This window comes from Physella acuta, unplaced genomic scaffold (assembly GCF_028476545.2).
Source record: "Physella acuta isolate Inbredline_101_S28 unplaced genomic scaffold, ASM2847654v3 ptg000222l, whole genome shotgun sequence".
Classification (NCBI taxonomy): Eukaryota; Metazoa; Mollusca; class Gastropoda; family Physidae; genus Physella; species Physella acuta.
Window position 1 is genome coordinate 108149 of NW_026731741.1, and position 13498 is coordinate 121646.

At 38.1% G+C, this 13498-nt stretch overlaps 1 protein-coding gene across 1 annotated transcript; it reads right to left on the minus strand.

The window, feature by feature from the left end:
* Positions 1-1690: 1690 nt before the first annotated feature.
* On the minus strand, positions 1691-6809 carry LOC131937800 (methyltransferase-like protein 27). Its single transcript, XM_059295443.1, has 5 exons — positions 6687-6809; positions 5594-5725; positions 4219-4354; positions 3406-3495; positions 1691-1909 (listed from the first exon to the last, which is right to left on the minus strand). Exons 1-5 carry the CDS (start codon positions 6795-6797, stop codon positions 1719-1721), a joined length of 660 nt encoding a protein of 219 aa, XP_059151426.1. The 5' UTR covers positions 6798-6809; the 3' UTR covers positions 1691-1718.
* Positions 6810-13498: the final 6689 nt, after the last annotated feature.

Here is a 13498-nt window from a genome sequence, read left to right on the forward strand (position 1 = left end):
GACACGGGGGAGGGAGGGACACGGGGGAGGGAGCCTGGGGCGGGTGGGACACGGGGGAGGGAGGGACACGGGGGAGGGAGGGACACGGGGGAGGGAGTCTGGGGCGGGTGGGACACGGGGGAGGGAGGGACACGGGGGAGGGAGCCTGGGGCGGGTGGGACACGGGGGAGGGAGGGACACGGGGGAGGGAGCCTGGGGCGGGTGGGACACGGGGGAGGGAGGGACACGGGGGAGGGAGGGACACGGGGGAGGGAGTCTGGGGCGGGTGGGACACGGGGGAGGGAGTCTGGGGCGGGTGGGACACGGGGGAGGGAGGGACACGGGGGAGGGAGTCTGGGGCGGGTGGGACACGGGGGAGGGAGTCTGGGGCGGGTGGGACACGGGGGAGGGAGGGACACGGGGGAGGGAGTCTGGGGCGGGTGGGACACGGGGGAGGGAGGGACACGGGGGAGGGAGCCTGGGGCGGGTGGGACACGGGGGAGGGAGGGACACGGGGGAGGGAGCCTGGGGCGGGTGGGACACGGGGGAGGGAGGGACACGGGGGAGGGAGTCTGGGGCGGGTGGGACACAGGGGAGGGAGGGACACGGGGGAGGGAGCCTGGGGCGGGTGGGACACGGGGGAGGGAGGGACACGGGGGAGGGAGCCTGGGGCGGGTGGGACACGGGGGAGGGAGGGACACGGGGGAGGGAGCCTGGGGCGGGTGGGACACGGGGGAGGGAGCCTGGGGCGGGTGGGACACGGGGGAGGGAGGGAGTCTGTGTCGGGTGGGACACGGGGGGGGGAGGGAGGGAGGTTGTCTGGGCGCTGATCCGAGGAGGCAGTCGGAGTGAGGCTGGTGGGAACGGAGGGGAAGGGAACGAGTGCGAGAGGAGTCGCGGCTGACCTTGTGGTAACGGAGAAGAGTTATTGGTGGAAGACATTAAGGGCAGACTAATATAAGCTGTTCGGGTTTAAATGAAAGGGAAAGAATGAATATGGGAATAGTTTGTAGGTTGGAGAGATGGAACCAAGGATTTCCTTTTTGTCATCTGTTTTCAATAGTCACCACAACGCTACCAAATAAGTCTTGCTACAATTATTATGTCAGCCACACACGTTAAACATTTTAAGTCCATTTTTAAAAAAATACATTTATTAGAATACATGGATGAATGTATGGAGAGAAAAGTTTCGCAAACATTTGCAATCTATTTAAATATTTTTAAAAACCTACCAACAAGTTAATATTTTCATTTTCATTTCTCATTTATTTATGAGGCAGTTTGGAGGAGCCGAGAATTTCTTGCTTCTGATGGAGAAGCTTTGTTAAAATTCTTTTGGAAACCGTGTGTGCGTGTGTCTGTCCATAAGAGGTTAAAAAAATATTACAAATTGTCTATTTTTTCGTACACGCAAAAAAATATTATACAGTCAAGGATTTCATAAATGGGTTATATAATTGGTCGAAAAAAAGATATAACATTAGTAGATAAAACGTGCCACACAATACAATCGAACAAGCGAAAGGTAAGCATGGAATAAAATTTCATTGAGAAAATCATGAAGATCACTGGTATATAAATAAATAATTATATATATATATATATATATATATATATATATATATATATATATATATATATATATATATATATATATATATATATATATATATATATAAAATATTGCTTTATATATAATATTGTTTTATTTAATATTGTTTAATGCTGTTTCGTCATTATTTTCCTGTAACTTTGAATATGAAGACAGCACCGTCCCCGCCATGGTAGTAGTTTGGTTCCACTCTCCGAGAGACAGCCTCCCACTTGCCCTCCAGTTCCAGCTGTTTCATGCGTGGTTCAAGTCTGCCGTTAAACTCCTCTACGCTGGTCAGATATTTTTTATACATTACGATGATCACGTGACCACCTGTTGGTTGAAGTCAAAGGGCTGCACATTAAAGGCATACGTCATACCTACCCCCCTCAGATCCTTCTCTCCCCCCCCCTCCCCTACAATATACATGGCATGACTAATTGAAGTCAGTAGTCAAAATGCTCCTCTTGCAAGTTTTTGTTAAGCCATTTTGTTAAAAATTGAGAAGCAGCATAATCTTCTTCTTCTTCTTCTTCTTCGTTCTTAATTATTAGTGTTGAAGGGGATCGAGATTTATATGCCAGTGGGTTTGAACTCGAGACTTTGTTCGAATTTATCAACCATGAGCTTTTTGCCGACTCGACCACGCCTCCAACACAATTAAGCGTTACGTGTCAACTGGTTATGCGCCATTGAGGCCATTGACTCCGATTTCAGCCTGCTTTTTCTTTTTGGATTTGCTTCCATAGCCTTTGTCCAACCAAGAACAAACTACAAGGCAGCAGTTGTTTAAATTTGGAGTTGTCTCCTAGAAGAGTGGCTGTCCCCAGCTAACGAGCCTCATCTGCCCGAGGGTTCGAACTCGAGACTTTTCGGTTTAGCAACCATGAGCTTTACCGACTCGACCACGCTGCCCCTTAGCAGCATAATAAATTATGCAACTATTTGAAGTACCATAATATATGCAAATATTCCTAAACTTCTTAATTTATTCTAATAGATACCGACTAAAATATGCATGCCTTTGTATTCAAACACAAAAAAGAAATTTTCACATACTTCAGCATTTATTGATTATATACACTCACATACTTGTATAAATTAACTTAGAATTTCCAATTACATGTAGGATAGATAACACTGACTATACACCCATGAACAAGGAGAGAGAGACCAGTTTAAACCAGACATATCCGAATCTATCAACCCACACGACTTCATTTCATCTCGCTCGCCCTGCATCAATATGGTCGTAGGGGAGAGAGTCTGGGTAGGGTGGGACCAGCTAGCTCTAAACAACAAATTGCTTCAGTTTAAAATTGGTCTATCTTTACAAGGCCTATTTATGCCTGTTTCCAATCCGTCTAACTCTATTTGCTAATTTTAACAGATATGGATAAATACATATCATATAAGCCTACCCTCCATGGTGTTTGAACTTGTATAAAGTGAGTATACAACGATCAAACATTCAATGGTCTAAAACAAAAGGAGAGTTCACTTGTTTCTGGGACCTCGGCATGTGAAGGGATAGAGTGCTCAGCACTATACCAAACCTTTTGCTAATGCGAGTGGACGTTCTATTGATTAGAGTCCGGATTCGATCTCAAGACTTCCGGGTTATGTCTAACGCACTACCGCTAGGTCACACCGTCGATATATAACCTTAAAAACAAAACTGATGTATACTGACATATGATATAAACAGCGTTATAAAACTGATTTATGATGAAACATGAAATAAACAGCGTTAAAAAGGATGTATCACGATAAATGATATAAACCTTAAAAACTGTAGTATTATGATATTTGTTATAAACGACGCGTACCTGGTTTGGTTAAGCGAATCATTTCATCCAGTCCACTACATGGTATATGACCAGGCGACATACCCCCACACACCACCACAGCATCGTAATCTGAACAGGTTTAACATGGACGGTTGTAGTGGGTTAAACATGACAAAACTAGGAAAACAGATATTGAGGGTTGTATTGGGTTAAATATGACAAAACTAGGAACACACAAACTACGAAATAATTTTTTAAAAGTTTTGAATTGGGTGGGCTAATAAACACCATCCAGTTGACGAGAATCCTTCCATTATATTGTTGACAAGGATCAAAGAAGTTTTATTTTTATTGATTTACAATAATAAAAAAATAAGAACTTTGTTGTACACGAACTCTGTGATCGATTTTTGACAGCCACACATATTATAGTTGTTTGTTTACATAACTTTCCAGATATAGTTTCACAATAAAATTATTCTATTTAAATCACATGACCTAGTCCTGCCAATTTTGTTAAAATTTTGTATGACAAAATCGATGTTAGTTAGGCTATTCAATAGCGGGATGTCTTCGTTTATGTCGCCATAACCACATGAAAACCAAATTGCGTTAGCCTTTTAAAAAAACGTGTTTAATTACCGAAGTACTAAAACGTCAAAATTTTAAAGAAAAAAAAACAGTCAATATTTTATAACCCTGCTAATTTTAATTATACCGTGCATGTTTTTTTTTTTTTTAATTTTAAGGGCCTCTCAAAAAACTTCGAGGCTATTCTCGGCAGGGCCCATTGCAAGCAGAAAGGCCTAAATTACAGTATGAACAGTTATATAAATGAATGTAAGATGTTACCAGGTTCGATATAGGCTGAGTCTTCACCGAGAAAATTCTGGAAAGTTCGTAGATAAAGATTCTTTGATTTGACGACGTTTATCATATTTTCGACAGGCTCTAAAGCATCTATTTTTACAAAGCCTCTGTTCTTCAGCTGTGGGTGGCAGGAACAAAAGACCATTCTAGCAACAAGCTATTATATATATATATATATATATATATATATATATATATATATATATATATATATATATATATATATATATATATAGTCAGAGGCGTTGCGAGGGTAGGGGGCGGTGTGCGTACCCCAACGGGTGACACCATTTAGGGGGTGACACCATGCCGAAAAATTGCAAAATATATAGTAGAAAAATGCTTTTTGCCTTTTCAATTAATAATTAAATAGAGTTAATCCACCTGTATTAATAACTGACTATATATAACCATCTTTACTATTAACTGTGCACACTTTAAAGCTATCATCTGGGGGGGGAGGGGGGACACAAACTGAAGAATTTAGAGAGGAATAAAGGCGTGTTGTGTATTTTGATTAACAGATAAGTCAATCAACGAAAGTAGAGGAAGTGACACTAAAATCTTATGACGAACGATAAAAACGATGCATTTTCCACATGAATTAATAGGTGGATTGTATGCACAATTTATTGTCATGGGAAGGGGATATCACCAATTGCAACTATATATATAGATATATAAGCCAATATATATATATATATATATATATATTTTATATATATATATATATATATATATATATATATATATATATATATATATATATATATATATATATATATATATATATATATATATATATATACATATATATATATATATATATATATATATATATATATATATATATATATATATATATATATATAACAGGTCGTTTTCGGGGGAGGGGGGGGTGACACCATGAAGTACCGCACTGGGTGAAACTTGACCTCGCGACGCCATGTATATATATATATATATATATATATATATATATATATATATATATATATATATATATACATATATATATATATATATATATATATATATAATGATATTATATTTAGTGCATTACGAGAATAAATAAATGTTCTCTTGTACGAAATTTACATTTACCTGTGTGGCCGCAGGTTCTATTGCGTCTGCACGGCTGAACAGCTTTGTTTAATGTCGTTATGCCCCAGCTACTATACACTTAAGGACAGGAGCACAGCGACAAGCTTCAATAAAATATTGCCACACGTCTTACATGCTTTTTTGATACGGTTATGTTGCAGTAAATATACGGTTAACTGTTGCAGAAAAACGGCATGCTTCAATTTCATACGGTCTCAATACCTGTTTTGTGTGTGTTAAAAAAAAAACATACATGCCCAGCAACCAGCCCAGTGCCGGCAGCGATGTCTAAAATGTAGAGGTCCTTTCTCACAGCTTCAGGAAACAAATCGGCCATCGCTTCTGCCGCTATGAGCGGAGCTCGGTAGTTTGTTTCACAAAGGTCCTGAGGTTCAAAACATGCACAGATGGACATTTTTATACAAATAACAAAATAATGTTCTACATTTTAGAACACATCCGAATAGACATTTTTACACAAATATATCAAACTGTAGTACATTTTAAAACATGCACAAATAGATACTTTCATATAAACAAGAAATAAATGTAATGTGGTTTAAAACACGGAGAAAGAGACATTTTACACACACACATTAAAAAAAATCCTGCATTTCGAAATGAAGAGCCCAGTGCTAAAAGTACTTAAGTCACATTTTTGTGAAAATCAAACCAAGCATTGATCGTTATTCCTCTAGTTTAACTTTATCTTATAAACAAATAGTGATACTGAAGAATTTATTTAATTTGCTCTTCCAAACAAACAAATAATATAAAAACGTAATGTTTCATAGTAAATTTTAATCTTTGAACTCATTTTTCTCAAAATGTTGTTTTTGTGACTTAAGTACTTTTAGCACTAAGGTCTTCAAATAGGCCTACGCACAAATAGACAATTTAACACTAATATTTACACAAACCAAAGCCATACATTTCAAAAGACGCAATTTTTTTTTACACAAATATGAAACATGTGTCCTGCATTCCCAAAACACTTACAATTAGATATTTTTATACAATCATTAAAAAATACGCACAAATACACACGTTAAAACGTTATGTGTCTCAACACATAATTAAATAGACCTGTTTATAATAAAAAAAAATCAGATAAGGGCCTTATGGTTAAAACCACATAGGCCTCAGATAATCACTTCTCCATATTTCGCAAACAAATGTAATGTTTACCAAGTCTTAAAGTATCATATAGTTAAAGTAAGAAATTTTTTTTAAGCAATGCTTGAAATACCCCTAGTCACATGAGGTTGGGGCGATCTGAATTTCTCTTTTCCTAAACTATCAAACAGTTAAATAAAGTAAACAAGATTTAAAAAATAAATAATTACCTGCTCATACTGTGCATCTATAGCCCATTCAGAATATTTTTGATAAAGCTCATCCTTTGGGACAACTTTCTCATATTGCACAGTGTCAGCTGTTGCAACTCCTTGCGACATGTTTTACCTAATGGTCTGACATCTAAGCTGGCCTCGTTAATAAACCAAGCATTACCTATCGAATTTTCTCTGTCATTTCTATTGGCAGACAAAAATAGTCTTTTTTTTTTTGACGACACGTTTTATTTACTTGAGTATTTACATTAGCGACCTCTTTTTGAATACAAAATGTTGAACATTCTAAACCGTAACTATTTATGTGGGTATTTGACAACCCGTATGGTTAGGGACATGTCTGAAGCTGACGTTGAGTTTAGGGTTCAAGTATCGTGGCTGTAGACTAGTTGCAACGTTGCTGTTTTTACGAGGTGTTATTTAATTTTCTTCCTGTCTGTCTGCCGTCAGTTGTGTCTGTCTTCAAGATCGAAACAGGAGAGCGATATTTTGAGCACTTTAACCGATCAATGGCTCTGAAATTCGGCACGTGGGTCAAGACCCGATGACAATACAACATGACATTGGATGACTAATTATTTTTTATCCGTGCGCGCAGAGACAGCCTTTTTGAGCCAAGAATTTCTGTCTCAGCCACGTTTGTTCGTATTGTCCAGTGAACCTAATTTCATTATGTTTATGTGTAAGCCCTGCTAGGGGGGGGGGGGATACCTAATATCTACCCTTCTAGGCTTATCTATCAAAATCTGTCCGGTCAGTGCAAGCCCGGCTAAACCCAGACTGGTTAATAACCTAACCTTAGTCTAAATAATAAGCTACTAAAATAAAACAAAAACTTTTACAGTTAATAAAATTTATTCAACAAAATATGGAACCAAAAGTTATAAAAAAAGAATAGATAAAAACTGACACAAAACAGAACCAAACGAAACAAACTTTTTACATCAAACAAAACAATTCATATATAACAAAACACCCAGCCAAGTTGCCCAAGCAACCTCACTGGAAGGGGGGGGGGGAGAGAAAAAGAAAAGGAAAACATAAGAAAAAACGCATGGTAATGGCAGATATATACATAAATATATACACAAGTTCAAAATGCTACCTACTACTTCTATCTAGCTAAAGCCTCGAGTAAAACTAATCCTTACTATTACAATTCTAAAAGCAATTCTCAAAAACACAACTAACCACTGTCTAACCAAGAACTAGCAACTTAAAAATAACGTGTAAACAAATTCATCGTAGAACCAATCTTTCCTATACAAGGAACAGCCCGAAGCCATTGGTCTACATAAACAATATCCATATTGATAACATTAAAGTTAACACACTCCACTAGGGCCCCAATGAAGGCAGACACCAAGCAAGCGATACTCAACATGACGTTGCACGAAACAGCACACACATTAATTTTAAACAACCTAAAACTCGAGGCAACTAAAATATACTAATCTAATTACTGTCTAAAACAACTGACTATTGACTAAGCCAATCCTAGTCAATAACAACACATTATAAAACAATCAAGTAAATGCACACACGCATTCACACTAGTTTAGGAAACACTCCTAAACACACTGGCCTAAACCACGTGGTCCGAAACACACGCCACGGGTTTAGAAAACACAATACATTTAAAAAAAATAACAAAATAACACACCACGTGCATACCAGACATGCCGATGCTCACTATCTCGTTTTAGACGAAAATGAAAGAAAACGAGAAACATCGGCAGTCTCATTCATACAAATCACTTAAAGATAAAGTATAAAAAAACAAATACCTCCACGCGTGAGGTGCGCCACGCGCCCACACAGAAACCTTACCCGACCTACATCTCGCCGCGGGTCAAAAAAAGGAAGAAAATCGTCCGAGCGGTCAATTTATACGGACCGCTTCGGACGGAAGGGGACCCCGTGGCTGTTCCCCATTGGACCACCATGCACTCAAAGATTCGCAACAAATAAAATAATACAAAATAATCCATTCACCCGCTCACATATGTATTTAAGTTGTTTTATGTAAAGAGTTTTCGAGCAGAAAGCAACGACAGCTGAGTTTAACATAACAGGGCGAGGGCGTTTTAAAGTTTTTTATGAGGAGTAACTCATGGTGCCTAAAAATATGACTATCACTTCTAATAACAGACATGCCTACCAAAAGTAGGAACAGTCATACTTTCAAAGAAGAATGTGAAGCCAAAAAGAGAAACATAATGCGCTAATGCTACTTTACTAGGTCGAAAATAAAAATAAATAAAAATAACTCTAATGGCATTATACACAGCAGCATACATATAAGCATAGGTATACTGATTAGTAGGCCTCTAGTTATATAACTAGTCTACAGACTACATCTAAATACTGCTTAATGTCAGCTTACATTAAGGGGGTATGCTCCTTAAAAAAAACCCCCACCAAAATCCTGGATTTTCATCATGATGGTTTTCTTGCACTTTTGGATACTTTGTCCATTTTTTTATTAAGAAAATAATAGCGTAAATTTAAAAAAAACTATTGTTTAAAATTCCATTTTTAAAATTCCATTTAAAAAAAAATCTTTTTTTCTTTAAATTACAAGCTCTCTGCGAAACGTTTTATATCCGTCATCATATTGTATTTCGAATATTGAAAAGCTGCATTTCTCGTGTATTTGATAAGCGTATTTTCAATAATCTCGGAACACCCAAAGCCTACAATCGGCTTTACAAATTACACTGATATGCTTCTTTCTTGACCTACTTTTCTTTACCTTTTTGCTGTTTTTCTTAGTTCGCTTTTTTAACACTAAAAAGCCTACTAATTTTTCATTTATTAAACAATGCCTACCGTATTTTCAGTAATTGTTCTTCGTGCAGAAAAAAAAAAATCTTTTGTTACGAGGGAATTGTAATGGTTTCAAAGAAAAAAGTTTAAGGTAAATAATAAACAAATTTTGAAACTTTTGAATACTAAAAAGGGTACAATTTTTAGACCTTGTAAAATTCTTACTAATAGCTATTTCAACAAGTTGTCGTGATCAAAGTTTTAATATATACTGAAATATAAACAGTTTACCCTTGATTGATATAAGTACATAAATAAAAAACCTTAGCATATTTAAAAGTACTGAAAAAGTCAAAATAGTGGAGGTTGTTTTCTGGTTTCCATGAAAACCAAAATTATTTTCAATTATTTTTTTTTTTGTTTTGCTGTTTAATACTTACTTTTATGTGCCAAACATGGTAAAAGTATTCAAAAAGGCTTTAGATCTTAAATTGTAAAAAAAAAAAAAATTAAAAATCGGAGCATATTCCCTTAAAAAAGCTAACCAATAGCCTGAGAACTACCCCCCCCTCGACACAATAAAAACCACGAATTTAACATAACATTATTGATTTGATAATTCCTGCCCAGTAGCGTAGCGAGGGGGGGGGGGGGGGGGGGGGGGGGGGGGGGACATATGTCCCCGGCGCCAACCTTAGGGGGGGCGCCAAATTGAAAGTTTGAGGGGGGGGGGTGCAAATGAAAAGTTCGAGGGGGGGTGCAAATCGAAAGTTTGAGGGGGGGGGGGGGCGGGGGTGCAAATGAAAAGTTCGAGGGGGGTTCAAATCGAAAATTTGCTCCCAAGGGGGCGCCAAATTGAAAGTATGTCCCTGGGCGCCGGGAAGGGTCGCTACGCCTCTGTTCCTGCCTTCCTATATTCTAGGCCATATGAACGAAACATACTGAAAGCTTCAAAAGTAGCTGAAAAACAAGTTGAGAAGTTACGACCTATCTAGTAAAAGTCCCAGTTATTTCTTAGTTGTTAGTAGTTACAACAATACAGATCCAACCTTATAGTAGTATCTATAATCTAGATCTAGAAATTAGCGAGTCTGTCATGATTTTATTATATTTTTCTCCCTATATGTTATTTGAGGGATAATTTAAATCCACAATTCATTTGGAAATACCCTAAAAAAGTTCGGAAGCTAGATTGTCCACATTATCTATTAGTAGATCTAATATTAGATCATACTTGTAAATATTTAAGTAAATAAGAAAATGGAAAGGTGCGCCAAATAAAGATAATCCCTTTTCCTCGTTTTTTTTTTCAATTCAATTTACTAGTTTTATTTATTAATTATATTTTTGAAAAAAAACGGAACAAACTTAGACGAAAACGGAATGGCGGAACAGAACACGATTTTTTGTAAAAAAAAAAGTGGAACAATTACGCTTTTTGGTGAACCGTAGGCATGTCTGTTTTAATAATAAAAAAATAATGTAAAGCTCCTTTCCATATCTGGTTTAGTAATGTAGCTGGTGAACAAAGATTGTCAGGAATTTTTCAATTGATTGCTAGATTTATCAAATAATGATAGTTGTCTGGATGCTTGCGAGTGAGAATTAATTCACACTGTAGATCCTACGTTTAACAATAGTATCAGTTTTTATTTTTTGTTACCACTGCGCAACGCGATCTTACTAGATAGGCTTAACGTTTAATAGATGGCTTGTTTTTTTCAAAGAGGGTTTAACCATATGTCAGAACTCTGCTCTTTTCAGTGTTTTTTAACGTAAAGTCAACTCACTTTATTGTTATAAGCGAATGCTGATCTGGACTAAGCTATTCTGTATAAAGTCTGGGTAGATGGTGATGACATCTGGCATTTATACTTCAGTGTGTGCATATGTTTAATATTTGGAAAAAATATTAAAATAATTCTGTGTGCGCTTTTTTCTGTTTGTGATTTTTTTCTGTTTGCACTTTTTTTCTGTGTGCGCTTTCTTCTGTTTGCGTTTTTTTCTGTAGTTTTTTTTTTCAATTTGCGCTTTTTTCCGTTGCGCATCTTTCTGGGAACCGTTATTTTGTTAGCGTTTAGCTTAATAATTTATTTTATTTATTATTTATTTATTATTCATACGATGTTCGCGATAGAAAGAAATTGCCTCAGCAATGTGCTCTGAAGGAATATCTACACCAATGCTACACACAAAGGACGTTCTACCGCCACCCACGCGCAGGGTAACGCGGGCGCTAGTATAATTTATTATTATATTGGCCCTCTCCATATGACATTTATGAGAGTAAACAATGTTTTCCCAGTCTAATGCTAATTGGAGGTTTATGTTCTTTTATTAAATTCAGTCTCTAGATCAGTGAAACACCTGTCTACAAAAATTGTCAGTAGGCGCCGTTAAATAATTAGGCGCCATAAAATAAGTATAGATATGTTTAATATTAACCTGACTCACTAAATGTAAATATTAAGTTAACATTTTAAATTACAGGCTAGTTGAATGTAGATCTAAATCAGTGGCGTAGCGAGGTCTGGTGTTACCCGGTGCGGCACTTAATGGTGTCACCCCCATAGGCGTAGCGAACCTTCCCGGGGACAAACTTTCAATTTTCGATTCCCCCCCCCCCCCCCCTTCTCAAACTTTCGATTTGCACCTCTTAAAAGACTATTTAACACACGAAATAATAACTTAATTAAGTGGAATTATCGTTTTGATCTATATATTTTACTATTTTTTGCCTTGGTGTCACCCCCTAAATGGTGTCACCCGGTGCGGTCCGCCCCCCCCCCCCCGCCCCCCCCCGCCCCCCCCCCCTAGCTACGCCTCTGATCTAAATAGATTTAATTGAACTACAATCCCTTTGCAAAATTGTTCCGTGCGGCTCTAACTAGTTATATATCTAATTAAGATGAATTCTAGACTAGTCACTATAAGTGTCTATGGGCTTTATGTGGGGAACTAATGAATAGATTTAGTGAGTCGTTTGTTTACCCAAAATGCAATACAGAACAGACACATTCACTACCAGTCTCAGTCGGCAGCAAAGGGAAGCAGATTGTAAGCATCCCGATCACGTGACCGGCGGCCACGCAAAAGTAGGTAAATTGTTCTGATGATCATCTGCCCTTTGTTTTGTTATGACATCTAGTTGAGGAACAAGAGGGATTTTTTTTCTCTTGCCCGCATTTTTTTTTTTTTTCAAGGGCGAACACTCCAGGTTTACACACAGGGGTTCTAACTCGGCGTCTGTGAGTTTGAGCGACGTTTGTTTGTTTGTCTATGTTCATTAATCGTTGCAATGATATTCAAGGACTATAGGCTACGTCTGGCTTGGACCACATTGGGCGTGAAAAAGATTGTCTAGATAAGGACGATAATTCTAATTTACTTTCTCGATTATCTACCCTTTGTTTCGCCGCGACGAACATACTTAGACCTAAAGGGATTCTCCTCTTGTCGGCGTATCTTTTTTCTCTGGCCAGGGTCTGGGAAGGTCAGGTATGTGGCGTGGGGCTGATAAGACTGACATTCCCGTCAGTTTTTGGGTTGTTGTTTTTTTCTCCGCGGCTCTCGACGGGCTGTGCTAACAAGGTCGTCTGGAGAATCCGGTGTGTTGTTAAACGGTGAGTCAGTGACGTGATTTCAACCTCTCAGTTTCAAGGCGTGTCGTGCCATCGGAGCTCTTGATACTATTAACAGTAAATAGTAATTTGTACCACGTTAAATGATAATAACAATGCAATTCAACCGGTAGGCAGGTCTCTGCTTCTCTCTACAGGCTATGTTGTAAAGTGTAATGTAGTACCGGTATATTATATAGTAGGCATAAATACTACTATATGGCTGAAACACTGACGGGGGTGAAAGTGTATAGAATTAGGTGAAGTCTACCACCACGTGAGCTTAGTTACGCCAGTAGGTAGGTATACTCAACAATCACGCGGAAAAACATCACGAGAGGAACAGTTTTAAGTCCTGTAAGTATTCGGCTGCCCTGTGCACTAAGACATGGGCAATGTAAAAATTGAACGGGGAAA

What these genes read in the sequence shown, in the direction of transcription:
- LOC131937800 (XM_059295443.1), bottom strand. Translation starts at nt 6,797, where the DNA reads ATGTCGCAAGGAGTTGCAACAGCTGACACTGTGCAATATGAGAAAGTT. An exon ending in CTCAGCCTATATCGAACCTG is followed by an intron (nt 3,496 to 4,218) that starts GTAACATCTTAC and finishes AAACCTGTTCAG; the next exon opens with ATTACGATGCTGTGGTGGTG. An exon ending in GATTCGCTTAACCAAACCAG is followed by an intron (nt 1,910 to 3,405) that starts GTACGCGTCGTT and finishes TTCAACCAACAG; the next exon opens with GTGGTCACGTGATCATCGTA.